Source organism: Barbatula barbatula (genome assembly GCF_947034865.1).
Source record: "Barbatula barbatula genome assembly, chromosome: 8".
NCBI lineage: Eukaryota > Metazoa > Chordata > Actinopteri > Cypriniformes > Nemacheilidae > Barbatula > Barbatula barbatula.
In genome coordinates, this window is record NC_136771.1 from 12,678,075 (window position 1) to 12,701,004 (window position 22,930).

The following is a 22,930-nucleotide window of genomic DNA, read 5'->3' on the forward strand; positions in this document are numbered from 1 at the left end:
AAATTATCCTGTAAAAAAACGGTAATCTACTGGCAGCTGTGTTTGCCAGCATTGCACTTTTAAATAACAGCATGGCACTGTTTTATTAGCTGCAGCATACAAATGTTATTTAGCAGCCTGATACTGTTTTAAGTACAGCATACTAATGTTATTTAGCAGCATGGCTATTGATTTACATTTTATTTTAATTGTATAATGCTATTATACCCTGCATTTTATATTTATGGATACAAAACAAATAAAGCCAACTTGATTTTTTTAAATAATTTTTATTTGTATTTATTTCTACTCAACATCAGATTTGATATGCTTTGTTTGTTATGTCATAAAATGGGCAAAATACAAGCCATCATTATATCACTCATACAGCAAAAAAGCACCCATAACGTATAAAAAACATAAATAGCTTTACACATAAAAACAAATAAGACACAATAAGGCATTATTAATGCCCAAGCATAAAATAAAAATGTGGTTTCAAATCAATGTCACTAACCTAAAACAAAAAAAGTTAACATAAATTAATTCAATAAAAATAAATTATGGTTTAAAGTGATAGTTCGCCCCAAAATTTTAATTCTGTCATCATTAACTCACCCTCTGGTTATTTCAAACTTTTGGTCTGGTTCAGGCTTTCTTTAGGCAAGCAGCTTAAGGGTCATTCAAGGGAAGTTGTCCGTGTTGGTATGTGGGTCATAACAACTGGCCAATTCAACCAGATAAGGCCCATAACCAATCTGCTATCTGGGTAAGATAAATATTTCATAAACTTACTGTTTAATGTATCTTACCATCAATGCGTGCACATACTGAAAGCCAACTTTAACCAGCATGTATTACAATGGCTTGAACAAATGTTTATAACGTTCTCTTCCAGATTCATCTTTTACACAGATATTAGTAAAACGTACAGGTTGGATAAATTCTTACCTGTTAGTCAAGACTCACTGTTTCAAATGTTTCCTGCTAACCAGCATGTCTTAGCGTTGTTTTCAGAAAACTTTACCTGATTAAAACAGGAAATGTTATCTGATAAAAACTCTTCTCTGGATATTTAAGATATAATATTTAATTTAAAGATATTGCAACCATAGATAAAAGTGCAGACACACCTCATACTGTGGTTGTTCGACCACTTACCAGAATCACTGTAAAAAACTGTAACTTCCTGCTAATAAACAAAATATTACCAAATATAAACGAAAACAGCATGTATTTTGTACATTGTATGATTTTGAAAACATATGCCATTTTGATATCTCTGCTTTAAATAATTAAAAATGATAATTTGTGTCAAAGGTTAACTGCAATTTTTCATGCAGTTTTGCATTTAATGATCTTATAAGCCCTTTAAGTTACTTATCATTTGGTTTTGGTTTGATGGATTGGAAACACTGGAATAACAGATGTTTATACATCTCAATTGCATATAGTGGAGTTATAAATGAAGGTCAGAGAAGGGTGTGTATGGGTAAGGGTGACATGTCTTTAAGTCTATTGAAGACTTTGATATAATATTCCTACATTAATTTGCTACAAATAATTCGACTTATTCCTAAACTATATACATAAAGGCCGATCTCAGCGATTTAAATGAAAAAAAAACGATTTAAATGAAAATGACAGTCAAAACTGCAGACTAATTAAAATCCCAGTGCAGGATCAACATAAAATTCCAAGATCTAAAGCACAAACACATACACACTATGCAAACAGAATTCCCGGTCACAAAAAACATTTGCATACATACACACTAAACAACAATCTGCTCCTCATTTGTTTCACCACCTGGACATTTGTTAATGAGATCTGATCAACTGTTATAAGTGTTATATGCACAGTGTGATTGCTTTCAGCTCATACAGCTGTGTCCTGATGCTCTGATGAATGCATTTGTAACCTGATAGTTGCAGAATCCCCGCTTATCTCTCCCACACATTTACTTTTATAACACTGCCTTGACATCATCCGAGGATGCTTTTTAGAAATGCAGTGTTTTCCTTGGTCAAGGTTCTCCTATTGAAAAACCCTGATGGAGAATCTTTCTAAAAAGCTTGCACAATTATATTGCAATCAATCACATACAACAATGATTTCATATACAGGAGATAAGTTGACTCACAGGCCCCCCTTTTATTATGTAAGTTTCTTATTTCCATTACTTCTTAAGATCTGTCTATACCGTATAACAATACGTCAGGTCTAATCAAGAAGGACTTATCATGTCCCTGCCATTACTTTGGGTGAAGAGTACCACGTTGAAATGAATTGGCCTCCACTGGTTTCTTTCATTCAACGAGACCAGAACAAGCAGGTGTATGTCTATCCCAAGTCTTTTGTCGCTATTAAACTGTATTCATTATTCGTTGAAAGAAAGCTAATGAAAATGGCTAAGTATGAGGATGACGCAGTTGATCTGATGACTGGATCCTTTGGGCATCTCGCTGTGGTACAATTACAGTGTAATTACACAGAGACTGGGCAGAGAGAGCAGCAAGCTGCAGTGCTATCACACAAGAAACATCCACTCCTTAAACATATCACTGAAAAACCTTTTTATCTTTTATTGTTAGGCTTGACAGTTTTCGCGGTGCAGGGAGGATTTAAAAGAATGCAGATGAAACAATGATTTGTCACAAAAAACAGTGTAGAGATATAAATGTTTTTCATGAATTGATTTGCTATTGAAGGAAACATCTTGATTTTCTTTGTCATGTAAAGTGTGTCATCATTCACAAACACACTGAATAACGTATGGCATACGGTGAAGTGAAATTACATTGAGTGTGGTAGGCGGGACGAGAGCTGTGAGGCGGGGCTGACAGAGTGATATGTTTCAGTCTACAGTTAAGTGTCTGCCGGTCTTTTACTTCCGTGTAATTGTTTGTTTATTTTGATTAAAGTTTGTGATATGTTCAACGGTTCCCGCCTCCTTCCTTCCCTTTTATTGAACTCATTACAGTGAGTTCATAAAGGAAGTCAATGACATTGGAACAGTACATATACTGTATTATGCTTTCAAGGTCCATGCATACCTTCTGGTGACACAAAAAAACTTTTACTTTTATCAACCCAAATCATTAAAATTAAACAACTTTTTTCCTGTGAGAATCTGACCCCACAAACACTTGGGATTATAGGGAAATAATGTACAGGTGTGACATTTTTTTCATTTCCATTAACAGTTTTCATGTGAAAATGTCAACACCTATGCTCAAACATTAAGTTTATTTTAGAAAATGCAGGCTTCTAGACACCATCACCACTGCTTACATTTACTACACGAAATCAAATCACTCACACAAAGAGTGTAAAGCAAGGCATCCAAAAATAGCAGCAAAGCTTGTTAGTAAAAATGCACCAAAATCGGGATTAGCATTTAGGCAGCAGGGAGATCTAGGACCTTATTATACTGATAATTCCTCCACAGCTCGTACATAGATGACGCTGGCGAACAACCCTAATATGTTTCAACACCCCAACAAGACTGTGAAAGTCAGCGGGTGATGATGAATATAGCAATTCCCTCAACACTGACAAATCTCATTTTCCCTGTACGGAGTCCGGCCTTTAAGATGTGTCCAGGCACATTTCATTTTCTCACAACAAGAAGCCATACGATCCTTTGTAATGGATGATTTTTGAGGATCATGTTCGAGCGGCAGCACAAGACAACAGAGGCTTAGCCATTGCTATTCATTGCAAATTCAGTGCTCCCGTGTTCTGACATATCACTGTCGAATAGAAGTAAGCCATGCAAGTCAAGGGCAATATATTCTGCATCATGTATGATATGTGCGTATTACCATGTGTTTATCATAGTTTAGCTTTGTTGATACACAAAAAATGGATATGAAGCAATCCTGCTAGACACTGAAATCAGACTATTTCCACTTCTGTTGAAATGTTTGAGAATTGTTTGACTTTTAAGCCAGGGTCATTTGTTCATTCCACCGCTGTGGTGCTATTTTTGGCAATTCGCATTTGGGTAAGGTAATAGTGGTCTTCTCCATTCCCATGAAATAACACTGATGCTGATTTGCTCTATATCCTTTCATACTAAGGAAGAAACAAAAAATAGCTTGAGCACTGATTATTTTGCTCAAACAGAATTGCTTTTCTATTCGTTTGACATTAAAAGAGCAGAAAATGTGAAGCATCAGCAATACAATTTTTGCAACTTCAGATGGGTTATTGATCCCTTTGGCATACACTCTTTTCTCAAACCCACAGAGGAAACATCACCACTCAGATGGGACATGAGGCATCTACAGTTGTCATGGCTCTATCATCAATTCTAATTGGATTCATGTGTGAAAGCAAGTCTGACCAAATATGCGTGAACTGAAGCAAACCATTTGTCATTTGAAACCGACTTTTATTCTGTTATCATTATTTATTCGCTGGTAAAAGTTCACACATAATTGAATTTTCTGTTGTTATTTACACATCCTCTTGTTTTCCCAAGGCTGTATTTTTCCTATGTAACACAAACAAAGCTTTGAAAAATGTACACACAAAGCTATGACTTCATAAGACTTGGGATATAGCACAGAAGTGTCGCGGAATATGTTTGTGATGCTTAAGTGGTATCAACATAGAATTAGAATTTTTGTGTGAATTTTTTTTTATGGGTTTACAATATATTCAGTGATTCCAGTGTCTGGGCTTAAGTCACATATCTCATATTAACAAGATGCACCACTGCCGTTACTTTGAAGGAAAGATACCTCAGAGATTACATATTTTTTTAGGCCAACACAGAAGTAAGTGCCATGCTGGTTTCCTGGAATGAAAGAAGATCGCAAAAAATCTGATCTGTGATAAACAAATGTTCACACATTTTGTGTACCAAGATCACCTTTACAGATGAACACAATATTTGCTATTTTCGAAGCCTAAATACAATCTGCAGAAGCGAAAAGCTAACATGACTCTATAAACAGACTACGCCACGGTCGCTCGAAAATAACGTCGTCACCACCAAGCCTCCAACGACTTCAAACTTTATTAAGGGATGTAGTCCAATAGCAACTTGTTAGCAACCGTTGTTTTAAAGATACAATAAAGGTTTAAAAAATCACTAGCGTCTTAAAACTGGTGTGTCTTTTGTCATATAGAGGTATTGTTTACCGCATACCTTATTTCAGGCAATTTACCAACACCCCTTCGAAATACGTTAGGAACCGGAAGTGCTTCCAGGGTTGGCGTACCAAAATCTGTTATCTCTGAGTGACTCAATATGGACGTTCTAGTCCTGAAGGAAGTCCTGTCTTCCAGTGAAAAGAGCCCATCGAAAAAGACTGACGATTGTCTCCAAATTGTAGCTGTTTATTTTCTCCCACACCACCCACAAAGATATGTTTAACCTTGAGATGACTTACAGCCCCAACAAAGCCACATATTCAGCCGCATAGACTCTATTATTCATATTTTTATACAGAGACTCGGTGGCCCTGCATTCCACTTCTTTCTCTCGCACTGCAAACTCCATTTGAAATGCAAATCAAAGCCTTGTGATTATCGGGAATAACCCAGCCTCCTTCTGTTCAGCCTGCTGAATGCTTACTTTTGTGTCTGCACAGACCGAAACACATGCACGCCCATACACATAACTCACCTGACGATACATTGCTGTTCTCCAGTGTCGTCAGGACTGGATTTATTCAGCGGGATTTATCGCAACACGTCGAAAAATTTACTCCGATGTGCCAGTCATCCATCAATACAGTAGATTCTTCACCAACAGAGCCCCATTTCATGTTAAATAAGGTCATTTGTCACGGCCCAGAGGCTTAGAGAAGCATTTGTTGATTAAAACATATTGTAAAGGTTTATGGAGCTGCCATACACCAGAAACAGTGTGGTGTCATGTTATGCATCTTTGAAAAAGAAATGAGCCAGATTATCTCCAATTTAATCAGATGTCTTGAGAGAAACACCTGAACATTATTTGATTCTTAATGTTTTTCTTGTTGTTGTTGATGTATGTGGAGCTTCTCTTAAGGAGAGATGTAAATAGATTACCTATTCCTTTGTTGAAAGAAACATCCGCCTTAAACCACAATTACACTTTCCATCCCTAGATCAATGGTGTCATGATGTATTACTTAGAATTTAGTATGCAAATACACATAATTACATTTTCTACATGAAAAAAAAAATCAAAATGCAAATTGTTGCAAATAGCCAATCGAGTAAGCAATAGTATAAGTTATATTAAAGAATAAACCACACCACACCACACTTGCTTGATATTTCAGTATGACTTTTCTTTAATGTTTGGTTGTTCATTGTTCAAGAAAGATATGTGGAAGAATGTTAGCAACTGACATGTCTGGGGCACCATTGACTACCATGGTAAGAAAACATCATTTTTTGTTCTGTTTAACACTCAATATATTTTAAGGAACTTCGAAAAGCACAAAGTTCTGGTGCACTTTCTGGGTTTTTATTTTTGTCTTCAAGGCGATGTCCCAGAACTGTCAGCTGCTGACATTCTTCCAAATATCTTTCTTCGTGTTCAACAGAACAGAAACATGATACAGGTTTGGAACAACTTGAAGTGAGTAATGACAGCATTTTCATTTTGGAGTGAATGAACCCTTAAAAATGTCCTAACAGCTTTAGATTTGAAAATGTTTTATTCTGCATTTCACCTATCAAGGCGAAAAGTGTACATAGTATTTTTCAGGGGACGTATTCTTGAAGCACTATGACCTTCCCTTTTGATTCTTGGTTAACACAACACACACGTTCAACCTAAACAAATGCTGTCAGGACCCTGACAGAACTCATCAGGGACGTAACCAAAAGCATTACCACAAAAGCAGCCATATTGATTACATTCAGAGCTCCATCTGTTAGCCTACCTGTCATTCAAATACATGTCTGAGCTGGTCATTTATACGGTTTTGTTGATTTCTTAATGAGTAAATGAAGTACATTTGGGTTTGTCAGAAGGCTGAATTGGCTAGTATGCCGTGTTCTGGTTTGTTAAATTAAAAGCTTGTAAAATCTCAAACAAATAGAGTTTATTGCATGTCTCGACGTTTGGATAATTTATTCACCTTTAATTAAACTATAGAAATTTTTAATGTGTTATTTCTCTCAGCAATATTTTTTAACCCAATAGAAATGGCCGTTAAATATCAGTGACAAATGAATGAATGATTGAAAAAATGAATAGTTGTTATCTCTTAGAAATGCAGATCACATGTAGTGGTGATGGTGAACACCGTGGAAATACTCCTTGCATGAATGGTTTTAATCTCTCGAGGCTAGGTCCATTTATTAACATATAACTGCATCAGTTAACATTAAAGGTCCAGTGAAAGATTCCAGCGGTAAGGTTGTGAATTTCCACCAACGGCTCACTCCACTGCTCACCCCTCTCTTTCGAAGCACTGCGGTGGCTGACACAGAACAAAGATGTCGTCTTGTTTTTGCTTTTTGTCGATGGAGATAATGTAATAAGGAAACACGCTCTGTAAAGCAGTTTGTCCGTCATTCATTCATTCTGAGGTAGCTGAAACATCACTCTTCATTATGTAAGGTCTTTATACACCTCTTTGGACCAATGAACAAACTAGTTAACATACTTATAATTTGAGAATGTATTAGTTAATGTAAATATGATTATATGCTGTAGAATTATTGCTTCATGCTACCTTGAATATAAATATAAAGTGATCAATTTTATCAAGTGATCAATTTTGTTTAAAAATATGAACTATTAACCTAACATACACCTCTTATACATTTGACAAATTTCCTAAAGCCTAGCTGTTTATCAAAACTATAAACACAAAATCAAAAGTTTTGATATACATACTTAAATATTACATGGCAATACATTTCCATTTACAGTTTACAACTTGTGGAAAAAAGTGTTTACAGTTTTGAGGAGTGAAGCCTTTAGCAAATAGAATGGATTTAAGCCAAAATATTCTTGTTTGGAGAAAAATATGTAAATGTATTTGACCTCTGTCCTGGGGTAAAACATCTTGAGGAAAAGCAAGTCTACTGATAGAGAATCAAAGCAACCACAAACACACCACACACACACACCATTCACCCTCTTCTTGCACATAGAAAGCCCCTTTGGGGATAGATACAGTTTGACAGAGACTACATTGTCTTCTATTTACATTTTAAATGCTTATAACTGCAGTATTGCTAATATGTAAACTCACACACATGGTAAACCACATCCAAAGTCAAGTTTCTAATGCCTATGCATTCATTTAAGATTGTGTTCATGATTTATTCCATAAAAGCAATAGGTGGCGCTGTCACAAAATGTATGACGGGTACAATCCCTTAACACAGCTGTGTTTGATGACATCACAGAATTTTGAATTACGTTATAGACTGTTTAGAAGCAACAACATGAACAAACGTTACTGCTCATTCACCCTTTTGTGGCGCGAAATTAAATTCCAGTACACATGCGCAAAGAAAAGAGTCCAAAAAAAGCAGAAGAAATCAAGTAAATTACATTAACTAATAAGTTAAAAATATGTCTAGCCAGTATTATTTTGGGTTACCAGTAGAAGAAAAGTTCCTTGACTAAACTTAAATGCGACAAAGTTACATGACCCTTTCAACAAATTGTTTATTTAATACAATTATTTTACAACAAAAAATTGATACAAATGAATATTCATATTAATGAAATAGAATATAAATAGTTATATTATTAGCCACTAGCCAGACCAATCTACAAGTGCAGACTAGAAGTTAACTTCGGACCAGGCAGGTGCATCTAGTGAAATCGTCTTATAAAGCATTGTTTGTGCTGTGTTTGCTTTTTTTATGATATGGGCAAGAACGATAAAGTTTCAGTTCCAAACACTCAAGCTGTAGTATTTTCAAAAACCCAAGACATAATATTAAAACAAATTTACCTGAAGAAATAAACGGAAGATCTCCGCTTTCACTAATATTGTTGTTATAATTTTGATAATTAGTTGATTAATAATTATCTTGATTATTAGATCCCATGCGTTGCACTATGTGTCCATGTCAAATTTAAAGTCCTTATTATTTGTAGGGTCTACAATGTTGTATTTTATGTTGATTTTTTATGTAGTATTAGGTTGTTTGCCTGAGTCTACCATGTTGTGTGGGTTGATGGGTGGTCCACAGGACAGTCCATAAATATTTTATGTAATTTGAGGGCAATTCCATGCAAAGGTCAAACTTGCAATGAACAATAAAAGGTTTTACCAAAGGTTTTCACCAAACTGAAAGCCTAGTCAATATTATGTAGTTTAAACACCCATGTGAGGTCTCAACGTCTTCATATCATTTTTGTACTTCATGCTTTTGCATATTCGTGTAAGTGCCTCTTTCAGAGCTGTCACATACATAACAGTCCATATTTTTTTATAAATAGGCACATGAAATTAAAATGAAAAGAGCAATCTCTTCACCATTTGTTGGGTATTATTCCTGTTAGGACTCTGTCCTTCCTGTCTCGAGCTTTCAAGCTCCCTGGGCAGAGTCATGACATTGCCACGTCTTTCGGGTATCTGTTGTGTGTGTGGAGACATGTGGCTTTATGTTGTTACTTGATGCCACGTGTCTTCCTGTAATGTCTCTCAGCCCCACCCTCCTGTCTCCTGTAATTTCTTAAGGGTTTCATTCCCATGGTGTGTTTGGTGTTTCACTTTAATTAGGGTTTTATTCCCATCAGCTGTCACCACTCTCCCCATGTAATCACTCCTCGTTAGTGTCTCCCTTTATATAGTCTTAGTTTCCCTCTGTTCAGTGTTGGTGCATTATCTATATCTGTCTTATGTCTGATGTTAGTGTTTGCGATCAACGCTCACGGTAGTATCCCCGTTTCTCGTCTTGTTGGACTACCCTGTTTCCTGTTTCAGTTTTGTGAACATTTTGTTTCTAGTGTTTGTTTTCTGGTGTGTTTTTGTTCTTGTTTTTCCCCATTGTGGGTCTTTTATTTAATAAACATTTATACTTAACCCCTCGTCTGCCTGCATCTGGGTTCTGTCCAAAGCCATTTTGTGACAATTCCTTTTGGTTTGTGCATTTAAATGGACAGAAATCCTACAAATGATGTTGTCTCAAATAAAGTTAATTTTTGGTCACATTACATGTTTATGTTATTTCTGAAATGAAAAACATTTGCACTGACTGATATTTTTCTAATGTCTAGACTTTATACACAGGGGTTCATGAAATTATAAACTGATTGTCCAATATTGGTAATAAATACATACAAATAAATACATTTGGATGGCACCTTTTGAATAAAACATATCACAGCGTTCAGAAGGTCAGTATATTTATTGTTTGTCTATAAAAGAATTGTAAGGGTGTAAATAATTGGTTGGGGCATTTTTTCCCATTTGGCAGATCAGAATTTGGCTCTCATTAAATATGTACATTATGATAGCTGACTTTGGGACAGGCAAGCAAAGGAGGAACAGAATGACGGCTTATCCTGCCAGCATTACTTAGGTTTAAGCAGGCCTGCTGCATTTTGGAGATAAGGACTTTAAGGGAGCACAGGAGCTATTGGTGAAGAGGAGCTCATAGCTTTGCTCTGCTATATGGGTGCAAGGACAGTCCCCCTTACCTTAATTCTAACCAGATATGTGGTGACACAGATCTTAGATGAGGGGCAAAGGCTGTTTCTGGCAACAGTGTCAGCCGTTGTATCACTCAGCTGTAAGGGATAAGTAGGCAGAGGATTTGGAGTACCCACATAACATTCAGTGGCTTGTAGGAGAAAAGCTTTCTGGAGGACACATAATTACAAAAAGCTATTTAGCTATTTATTGAGCATTATAGTCCAATCTGGTGAAATGCTATTTTTTTTGCTTAAATAAATGTTTTATATTAATGTGTATTATTTCATATATAACAAAAACTGATCCCCATTATTACCGTATGTGCCGCTCTAGAATTCTGTTGTGTTTCAGATGTTGTGGGGAACGGAAGGCTGGAGAAACCAAAAGCCATAGAGTGACAGGCAAAGCCTGTGACATTGATAAATTAGAGATAGCCTCTTCAGGTCATGCAAATACACACAGACGTAAACATCTAAACAGACTAATGTGGCGTGTGGATGTGTGGATGAGAAAGGAGCTTGCTTTGAAAAACCTCACTCTCTAACCCACTGAGAATGGAATAGGGCAAGAGGATTCATCTTAAGCAAATGTGATAGATTACTGATAAGGGTAAATGCATCCTGATGAGCCTGTCGGTCACCTCTAAAGTGAGACTGTGAAATGACTCCGCCTGCAGTGTGATCTATAAGGTCATTACAATTACACTGGTTATATCTCAATCAAAGTCAGTATGTATTGCTTAGCTTCATTTACTGATGCATCTGTGTGAATAGCCATTGTTTGTTTTGAAATGTCTAGGGAATGTATCAAGCGAAATAACCAAATGTCTGACCAGAACAAATATACACTGTATGGGGAGTTGACAAATAAATGTGTTATATGGTGTAAATATGGTCAGACAGCAAAGATTTAGAAAAAACAACAACAAGAAAGACAAATCTCTCTTATGCCATTTTATATTAGAAATATAAATAATATATTATTGTTTGTTTTCTTGATATTTCTTTATTAACTCCAAATATACATTCTTAGTAGGCTTGATCTTTATTATTTGTCTACCTATAAACATGCTTTTCCTAATGGTTAAAAATTTATGCATTCATCCTTCTATTCAAAAATCCTTGAGTCAGCAGGGACTTGAGATTTGACATTGTTTTGACACTTTGCATATGAATGTGCCCGTTTTAGAGAACCTATTTTAAGACATATACAGTACTTGCTTAATAGTGCTATGGATATAACAGTCAGATAATTTTTTTCTACTTGTAGCAGTGCTTTTGTATATACTGTATGTATCCCCTGGATATTTACATTTGAATTTTTTTAATCTCATATATAGAAATTTTACATTTTCCGTGCAGATTTGATGAAAATGGATTGTAGCATTGTAAAATACGGGAAATTCAGAGTAGAACACTTCCATTGCAATAGCTTAACCCGTGTCAAGACAGGGTTGGGGGGCTAGGGGGAACAGATTTTTCTTGGGCCCCCCAAAAATATCCAACGGACAATACTGTAATTACAAATTTAATCTGATAATTAAAAAGCATTCGGTCAATTTAATCACAGAAAAAAATGTACAAAATTATGCATGCAATGAACTATGATTATCTGCCCAACCAGAACATAAGATCCCAGCCGAGCCACCCTACAGAGACAGGGGATGTATAGCACTTTACGATTGAGATTGAATTCTGCCCAAATGTGAATGTGGCTGCTAAGTCAGTCTGGACCTTGCACAGGCAAACATGAGATAAACACCATAAATAAGAATTTGTATGTATAGTATATTGAAGTATTCTAAATTAAAAACTGACAAGACCCATACAAAAACCTGCATTGTGTTATGTAATACATCCCAGACATTGGTGCTTGAAGTCACTTCAAAAGTCTCAAATTAATAAAGCAAAGGCTTACGTTTGGGAGAGTATCACTTATAAAGCAATCAAATGTGTCACTATATAAATACGTGAGTGTGCTAAGCCCTGGACATCTTTGCATGTTTAAGAGTGGGTGCTGGATGTGCTCGAGTTGGATCTGTCTCACACACCGCCTAGGGCTTTAGTGACAGAAAAAAAACGTACATGACTCATCCACTCAAATAGTGGATTTCAGGTCATGACGCACATACGCACTGTTAACAGTTAACCATTTGCTTTAAGCTTAACATACACATATGACATGTTACATTATTACTATCACATACAATTTCACGTCACAGTGCATGAAGATGTAACAATGTATTAGTGCTTACCTTTCTGAAACCATCTTACATAAAATTCAAATGCAGTTACTTTCCCATTCGTAAAACATAGAACAACAGAAACAACAACACGGATATCAGCATTTTATTTAGTGCCTCTTTTCCACAAGATCGGACAAAATAAGACTGCATTATCTCACCATCTCTTTCGTAAAAATGACAGAGACACTGGGCTCATTCACAGTGCATGTGGCTGAGGAGCTAAGTACACCCAATCCTCTATGCACATCTTGTGCTGAGACCAATTCTTGATTCATTTACCATCAAGCATTTGGTGACTCCAAACACTGTAATTCATTTATTTCTCAGACTCACAACCATATAATTTATATATAGGGTCATTATAATATGTGCATGGAAGTTAACTACATGTCCTATAATGCTAAATACATTATAGTACAGCAGCACTTCACCTGATTGGTGCAGAATTACAGTACCATGAGCAAAACTAGACGACGACGAAAGCAAATTCTCGAAACCAATAAAAATGGGTGAACAATACGTCTGTCTCCGCCAAAAGCTGAATATCCTGTTCAGTTCACAAGACTGAACAGATTTAGCTGGGAGATATAATGTAAATGTTTAGCTCCTTTAGAGCGCAATATTGATGGCACAAAACAAACATAACATCACATTTTAACACCAGTACATTTAAATGGAATTGAACAGGAAAAAGAAGCATTTTATCCAAAGCAACCAACCTCATGACAATGTATGTTACAGACACGGGTGGGTGGAAAGTTACCATAGAAATCATTTCACCGTACTTTTAGATATTAATATTTAGGAAGCAACTTTCATAGTAAACTTGGACATGTTCAAGAATTAGTGGTAATCTATTGAACGCAGATCTATTTTTAAAAAGACAACGGGATAGGAATGAAATAAATTGAATATGTCCAAATTCTTTTGCAACATGTAAAAAAAGCCCACATCGTTTATAAAAAGAAAACTGTGCACATTTGAAATGTTTCATTTGACATAGGACTGTTCAGAAGCGAGATTCAAACGAAAGCCACCACAAATACATTATTTCACATCATAATCACAAATTCAACAGAACAGTTGGATGAAATATCCCAAGGGAGAGAAAAGGTGGGGGAGGCACCACCGAGGCACCTGGCAGCAAGGTGATTCATCTCTTTTGTGAAAAATTCTAAACACAGTGTTTCAAAATGCACAGTAGAGAAATGAAAAATGAAGGGCTTAGCCAGACAAATGTTGGCCCCGCTTATCCCTGCTTCAGTTTGTGTTTACGCCATTAGATGCGGTAGTCAGACGGAGGAAAGACACTGACTGATGGCCAAAATAATCCGATGTAGGAGCCGCACAAGATATACAACTATAGTAACAAAGACAGACGCAACATCTCATGGTTGGTAGCTGAGAGAATCAACAGAGGCTGGCTTACATTTGCTCAATTTGGAGAGCTTGAGATTTCACATATAATCCTTTTATCCTCCGAGTTTCTTTAGTCTGTGTTGACAAAATTCAAAGGAAAAATCAGTCGGGCTCCCGTTGCAGCGGTCCTGATTCATTAAGCACCCAAAAAAGCTTAGCAGAATACGTGATAGCAGGTTATTAGTCAAAATCATGAATTTCTCCCGCTTCAGTTAAGAGTTAAGAGAAAGGGAAGAACAGGTTAGCCTTATCAGGACGGAAAACGTTTTAGAATGTGTGACCGATATGTCGAGGTCCAAGTCAAGTCACTCTCTTGTTTCTGAAGAGCCTTTGAGAGCTTTAGGGATTATCTACCAAAACTTTCGCCTCAAAAAACGAATACTGTGATGATAATGAAGAGATTTATTGACAAAGGGATAGTTTAAAGAGAATTTGGCTGCTGGGGAAACTAACTTAAAATGTAAGGCATGAGGCTAAAACGTTCTTCAGGTGGACTCTATATGAACTGCGGGATGAAGCCAAGGTTTCACTGAGCAGCACTGCCGTATCGGAGATATTCCAACCAAAAGCTCAGTGCCGATTTGATGTTCTCTCAGGCCTTATGGAGGCCTACTAAAGCACAGCTCTCTTTCCACAGCCTGGCCTGCAGCTGTTCGTCATAAGAGATGGCTGATGATTCCGTCTTGCGACCGTTGTACAAATACAGTCTGCCAATCCCCTCCAGCTCGGAGGCAGCTGCAGCGTAGATGGCCGTGGATGCTCCTTCTGCAGGAGTCTGTGGATGGACAGAGTTTTTAATCAGAGATGATGGACTGAATCACAACTCAAAGAAAGATTGTTTTGAATGAAACTGCTATTTTGGGTCTATTTAAAGATGCATTTGTCATATATGCCAGACTAGTTACATTTTTTCGATCCTGTGCGTGATGAGCATTGCAACGTTTCCTTCACATGTTTGCAGTTGTGTTCTCTTCGGCGCTTTAAGTCGAACTCAAGTACTTGACATGTATCCTTAGCTACAAGTTCTGGTTATTGCCACTTATGCCTGTTGTTGACAGCAGCAAATCAATTGGATCCGTACTGGGGCTGTTATTATGATTTGTTTAATAGAGTTTCGTTTTGTTTTTAAAAAAGGTACGCATACTTTTTCAGAGAATTTCAACCAAGTGATGCATTGAAATTATACATGTCTATGAATATGCATGATCCCAAGGTATCAAACCAACACCCTTTGTGCTACTAAAGCAATGCTCAACTTCAGGAGCATCAGGAACCCAATATAATTACAAACTTCAATGGATATTTATTACAATTACTATTCTAATTACATATGTTATGGTTTCCTTCCGCATCACAGCATCTAAACGTTGAGCTGCACACAATTGGTGAGATTGATATGCAGACGGTCAGTTAGAATATGACCTCCAGACGAATCAATTACACGGGACGGCCAATTTTCACCAGCCGTGCCAGATTCTGCACTTCAAACGACTCTCTTTGAGGCCAGGCGATTGGATTGAGCACTGTTTTTCTCTTTTCCAGATCTCGTTTGAGGGAATTTAGACTAAACTACAGGAGCCACAAGGTTTTTCTATACTGAGCCGAATCAATACAACAGTGAGTGGGAGAAAAGCTTCAAACTGTTAGTGTAGGGCCTTACGTGCTTGGAATGCAGCAAAAGCTGAGGTACAAGCTCATACGGTTTAATATCTAGGATTTTTTTGCTTGGTTAAACCACTAACAACCAGAGCTTTACACTGTTCAGAAACGATGTCAGCTGTGAAAACTGCTGGTGGAAAACAATCAGTGAAATCTATAATGCAGCATGAATGTATTGAATGGACAAAAGCAGAGCACATTGGATTTGCAGAAAAGATGTCACAGCTCTGTCTTTCTTTATCAGGAACACAGACAGCTCCAAAAAATCTACGTCGGTGATTTAATTCATATTCCGTGTTCAGTCTGCACACAGCAAGCATTCTGTTTTCAGAATAAAAAAATGAAACTAGGGATGTGCACGGATGTTCAAATATTCGATCAGCAATAATTATTCGAAAATTATAAATGCTGTCTTTTTTTTTTGCCCTATTGTGGATTATCCCTTTGTCGGTTATACCCTTTGGATGTGGTCAACTGTTTTCCCCCTTCGGTTTCATTAAACTGGTAAAACGTTTTCCAATCTGGTGTGCATCGTTTTTGTCTGGGTATTTGTGACAATTTCACTGCAACTAATGTTAATGAATTTGGCCTTAGCATAAGACTGGCACCTTCTTACATACCTAAAAGCTTGAACTTTCCTCCTGAGAATTAGGGTCGTCGCAGGATTTGTGGGGCAGGTGTGGCCTAGTGCCGGACACATAACCAGAAGGTTACCGGTTTGATTCTCAGGGCCAACTGGTAGCGACTGACGTGCCCTTGAGCAAGGCACATGACCTCCCTGTTTGCAGTGATAGCTGCCCACTGCTCCGGGTGTACGTGTGTTCATGACTTGCAGTGATGTGTGTGTGTTCACTACTCACTGGATGGCTAAATGCACATTAAATGCAGAGGTCACATTTCGGTTATGGGTTACCATAACTGACAAATAGGTCACTTTCGTTTTCAAGTGACTGCCTGTAAAGTATTTTGCAAGGATGTTTTTTTGTACTGCTTTAAAATGCGCTTTAAAAAAACCAACTTCCTAAGTAGTGAATTTGTGTACGACCAATATCTTCCTCACATGACGGTCACATCATAAACATGGCTAATTATTTCAACATTAAAAACCTATATACAAGATATAATATTAGTGCGTTATGGATATTTAATGATTGTTGTGATCCCGATCACTTTGGGGCTTTGTTGTCATTTGTGGGTGTGTGTTCTGTCGAGCGCATGGTGCTTTGTTTTGACAGCTCACCATGTGCTCGGTGTCTATGTCACTCACCCCGCTACCGTGTTCTCCCATTCATTCTTTTCTCTCTCACTGGTTTCTTATTACCTCATCACACTCGCACCTGTAGCCGCTGTTTGTAAATTAGGTTCCCCATTTATTTCCTGCTGTTCTCTTGTCCCGTGTCAGACTGTCATGTTTTGCCAGTTCTGACTGCCATAGTCTTAGTTTATACTTCTCAGTCTTGATAGTTGCTGATTTCTCTTATCTCGTCACTGCAGTGCTATAGTCTCTGTCTATAGATCGCCCCTCTGTCCAGCCCCCGTTGGCCCCCCCGGATCTCCTGCTGGTGACACCATGGATTCTCTCCTTGTGAGTCTACAACGGGTCAGTGACGATACATTTCGTTGCACTGTACTTGTATGTGTGTAATGACAATAAATTGAATCCAAAGTCCTCTCCCCGTGGATTATTCTGCTGCCTGTGGTGTCCCCCAAGGTTTGTTTGTTTGTAAATAAATAACTTTTTTCCTGCATTTGAGTCTCTGCCTCCGCGAGTCATGACAAATGATAATTAAATACGAAGCTTAATGTGAAATTTTGACTAAATAATATGATAAATTACTTCTTTATTAACTTAATTTAAATAATAAAAAAAATCGCAATAATCTGAAACTATGAAAAAAATTATAATATGTTTTCCTACTTTATTTTTAGCCCTAGGATAAACTAACTATTCCAATGGTCTTGTCCTGAAGCATTTCATTTTTTTATTGTGGATGAATGTTTTTAATTTATTTGCCTGTCACAACATTTCCCCTCATCACATTCATAATTTGTTATCTTTTCTGATCTAGATACGCCACATAATTTCAAATTTTTTTTGACGGATTTTCTATGCTGCATACAATTCTGTGTGCATATGGCACAGCATTCTACTGCAAAGGATATTAACATGCTGATAACTATCACAATAAATCAACATTTTAACACATCCCACATCCAAAAGAGTACGAGTTTCAAGGAAATTACATTTGTATTCAACCGATTACACATTTTATTGTTTATGCAAATAATTATCTTCTCAGGAGGCTAAGGTCATTGAACATTGTTAGGATTTTCTTATGCTGTCCACCCTATTCTGCTACCAAAAAATGAAGTCAGCTGAGAAATGTAAATGTTACTGTGCTTTCTATTCAGAACCTTTGCTCCCTCCACTTACTTGTATCCATAGTTCAGTCATGAAACTCTAACGTGCATCAGATGAACTTAAAGATCTGGCAGCATTGCCAATCTATATTTTGTTCTGGCTCAATATAGTGCCGATCGCTATGAGATTTTCTCCTAGCCCTCCTCCTTCCCAGCACCACCTGCCTTGATCTGCTACAGCGTTTCTCCCTACTTTGCTTGTAGCAGTTTGTTTCATGAGGCAAAAGCCTTCATTCATGACAGTGGCATCAGCAATAACAGCAGTGCGGCATATCTGCTTCACCAAAAAAGCCTACAGTATGTGCATTTCATCATCATTAAAATGAAAATACTTCAATTATAAAATGTCACCAAGATTAAGTTTCACCACATTTTAACCACACTGTTCTTGTCAGCATTCTGTGATGGTAAGAAATTGATAGTTATGACATTTTAAACATTGTATTGGAATAATAATGCAGATTCCACTATCCTGCTATATGGCCAAATTATAGCTAATCTATAATAAAGACACACAGTTAAAACAATGTTCACGCTTTTTAAATAATTTGACAAAAAAACACCCAGTTTTAAACAGAACGCAATCTATGTAATCAGAATGTAACCTGAACGCTTTATTTAAAATCAACCCTAGGATATAAAAATGGCAGAAGAAACATTGATATTTCGTGCTATTTCAGATTCTGTTTTGTTCCTCTTTTCCACTCACCTCCACTGAACCAAAATTCAAGAGATGTACACAAATACATATTGTAAAGAATGATTTTAAAACAACTTAAATATCCTAAATTAATTTTGGCCTAGTCGTGTCTTCAACTAATCCCTGTCTGGGAAACCGCGCCATAATGTTTTAGTGGAGAAAATTATATTGTTAATCGGTTTTGATATATATGAATCCTTATGTGAAATTGCGATGACCCTGCTTATAGTGCTTCCTATATTTCAGAGATTTTGAGACTGTTAGGTAATGCTGTTTTTAAAAAGCACCCTTAGAGGCTTTCCTGCCCTCTTTCTGTCTTCGCAAAATAAATAGCAAAAAAGGCAAAAGCAAACAAATCAATAAAAACAATGACATCATAGAGTACTGAAGCTCCAGTCAGTATACACCTTAAGATTTCCCTGTCGGGCATAGATAGATGAATAATCCTCATAGCCTCCAATGTCTCAGACCTAGTTTGGCTGACTTTCCAAACGTTTGTCAGGTTAATTTAATTATAAGGCTCTCTAATATGTCCATCCCATGTCTATACTCCAGTAAACTTGATAAATGAGGTTTAATAGAGGGTAATTTGATTTGCCTTACCCTAAAAAGCAGTTTAGCAAAAGGCCTCTTGGCCATCTGGGCCGGGCCGCACAGATTGTCATACAGGGCTGTGTCCACCATGCCTGGGTCCACTGCATTAACCATTACTGGATCCCCTTTGGCCCACAACCGGTCCTGCAGGTGGTAGGAAAACAGCAGCAGGGCCAGTTTACTTTGGGCATATGCACCATGGGCACTATAACACTTCCTGAAAGTGAGAGAAAAAAGCATTTAGCATTGAGGACCGTTGATGTCAGGAAATGAGCGTTCATCAAACCAACAAAGTTGAGAATTGTTCAACTTTATGCAAGTTATGAGCACATTTCAGGAGCGATGGCAGTAAAGTGGCAGAGCTACAGCAAAAGCAGTCAGTTACTGCAGTGTTTGTTTATAACTGTTACTAAAGCACCAAAACTAGGAATGACATCTAACTACTTCAAGTGACGTGTGACGCAAAGCGACAGTGCGCATAGAGTCATATGGATAGAGTAATGTATGTGCTTTTTGAGGGTTCAAAAACGTAAGATCCTGATCAAATTACAAAGCTACGAAGGGCCAGGATATAATTTAAAGTCCCCCCGCTGGTAAAAATGAAGTCTTTTCTCCATAAAACGCTGGTCTTCTAAAGAAAGTCTCAAAAACACAGTTTGGTTGCATTTAAGCTGTTTTAAGGTATGAAGAAATTATAAGCACATTAGCACAAGTTTTAAGTGATAAAATTCTCGACTACAGGGGGACTTTAAAAAAAATCCCTGACTGGCTTTGGCTGAAGAAAAGTACAATTCAACCAGGAAGGCGTGAGGGTGAGTAAATTAGGAGAGAAACCTAGTATTTTCTTTACCAGTTATTTCTTTAACAGACCAGCACAGCCGTCAAGGCATCTCTTGACAGGTTGTTTATGCAAAAGAGGTTCATAGGCATTTATAACAAAAAGATTTGAAAGACAAACATGTTCTTCTTCAGACCAGGAAGTATTAAAGCATGTAAAGGGAACCATTTTTCATTAACTTTATCACTTAATGTTTACTTAAAAAGTAACAAATATGTACATTGTTTCATTACAAATCCCAAACTGGAAGGCAGTAGAATTATGAAGGGCACTGTATTGCTATATCATGGTCTAACTGAGTGTAAAATCTTGTCCATGTAAATTGATGGGCATCTAGGAGACACTGACCCTCAAACTGCCAAAACTATGCAAAAATAGATTGAAACAGAAAAAAGTCAGAAAACGTCCCAGAATGCCCTAGAATAAAAAATCCAAGTCTAATCTTTCAGCTGACTCATTTATACATTATTTATACCAGCAGATGTCTTTGTGCCCACCCCTGCTGTCTATCTCTCTCACCTTGAAGGACACAATTATTAACAATCTTCTGCACCAGCGTACAGCTTGAGACCCTCCCCCCCACCCCATACATGTTAAACACACAGTGTGACGAGTCTCACCAGTTGGGCACCTTGTTTGCTGTATTGGATTTGTTGTTAGTCTGTATTTATTGTAACGCTTATAACCACCCGTTCAGCCTCCCAGGAGGCTTTGCAACGTTCAGGCAATCAATACACACACGGTGCTCTGAATCACGCTGCATGTTATAGCTACTGTGTCCTTGAGCTCTAGCAAGTCTTTGCAGTACATGACTGCTGTAACGGATGAAGACACTTAAGACTGAAAAGCAGTAACAGCAGGGCTGGAAAAAAAAGGTTAGAAGAATAGCCATATTTTCAGGAGCAAGCAGATGGCAACAGTAAGGACAGGTCCACTCCAAACTACATGAAGATCGGTGTTTAACACATATTTACTACGGTTGCAACGTACATGTGTGTTGTAGGGTTGCTTAACCCACTTTGGATTGTATGATAATAGAGTACTACTATTGAGGGGTGGTAAAGGGGATATACGCAATTGACAATACATGTGACTTAAAAAGCATGATGATCAATTATTTGTTATTACTAGACATATGATAATAGCATAAATAATTCACCACTCCTATAACATTTAATACGCTGTGAGTGATTCATTGGCCCAAAAAAAGAAAACCCAACTAAACAAATCAAAGGATAAAAAATCTAATATGAATGTGTGTGTGTATGTTCTAACCTTCCCTGCAAGTCTTCCAGAGATAATCTTCCTCCGTAGTGAGTAGCTGATGACATAATGACTATTCGTGAACATTTCCCAGGTTTGCCTGACTTCTTCAGCACATCTAACAACAGGTTGGTCAACAGGAAATGGCCCAGGTAGTTAAGCCCAAAGTGCAGCTCAAATCCATCCTCTGTTCTCCTCTCAGAAACCAGCATAATACCGGCTGCAGACATAAAGGAACAGCATCACTATTCTATTATGAACAGACAGGATATGGAGGATAAAGAGTACAATACAAGGCTTAATAAAGAGAGTATTCGCACCTTAAAAATTACACTGGCCCACATCATTTTGTGAATTAGTAGGCGATTTTGTGATTCACTCTTGCCTCTGGTTTGAAAAGCAATGAAAAAAATGCTATGGCTTGCTAAATAGTCTGAATTATTATGTCTTTGTTTATATGTCTTTCAGCTAACTGGCCATTTTACATTTTACGCTTCTATCCAAAGCGATTTACATTGCATTGTCCTATACATTTGTTTCTAAGAATGTAAAATCCCCTGGCATTGAACAACCTTGGCATTGCTAGTGCCATGCTCTAACCACTGAGCTACAGGAAAGTTACATCCAAGATGTGAAGATCATGCCTCACAATCACAAATAATCTAAAATATCCTTCTGCAGAAATGCATTTCAATGACTTTAAAAGCTGCGTCCAAATGAAAATTAAAATCAGTGGATCTCAACATTAAATGGATGTAATCTGGTTTAACATCCTGAGGAAGACTGAGCCCCAGCATTCATGTGTGAATAAGCTTTTGCCTGAAAAAACATTGTGTTTTCCCATTATTGTGCTCCTAACTGAATTACAGCTCAGTCCACTGGAGACAATAGTAATCAGGATTATAAATCTGTTTTCATTAACAGCAAATGTAATACACATTAACAATATGCTTTTTTTTTATTAAACCAAACACAGGCTCGTGCTGTCCCTTCAGACATATACTCTGTCCTGGTCAGCATAAGCTCTAGAGGGTCAAACGTTGACCTTTTTGTATATCATCGGACTCTTAGTGGAAAGGCACAAATGCATTTGTCCATCTATCTGCCATCTGAGGGAAACGGTGTGTGCCACATAGAGAAAACGAGATAAAAGGAGCGTGAATTATACATTTTTCCCTATTAGGGGGAGGACA

At 37.3% G+C, this 22,930-nt stretch overlaps 1 protein-coding gene across 3 annotated transcripts in view; it reads right to left on the bottom strand.

Annotated features, from left to right (window-relative positions):
* Positions 1 to 12,931: 12,931 nt before the first annotated feature.
* dhrsx (dehydrogenase/reductase (SDR family) X-linked) overlaps positions 12,932 to 22,930 on the bottom strand; it is a 31,998-nt gene continuing 21,999 nt past the window's right edge. For all 3 annotated transcript variants that reach the window (XM_079462110.1, XM_079462109.1, XM_079462108.1), the window contains 3 exons: positions 21,750 to 21,957; positions 19,646 to 19,853; positions 12,932 to 15,037 (listed from right to left, as the gene is read on the bottom strand). In XM_079462110.1, the coding sequence (XP_079318236.1) occupies positions 14,855 to 15,037; positions 19,646 to 19,853; positions 21,750 to 21,957 (599 nt within the window). In that variant the 3' untranslated portion in view covers positions 12,932 to 14,854. The remainder of the gene's footprint in view (positions 15,038 to 19,645; positions 19,854 to 21,749; positions 21,958 to 22,930) is intronic.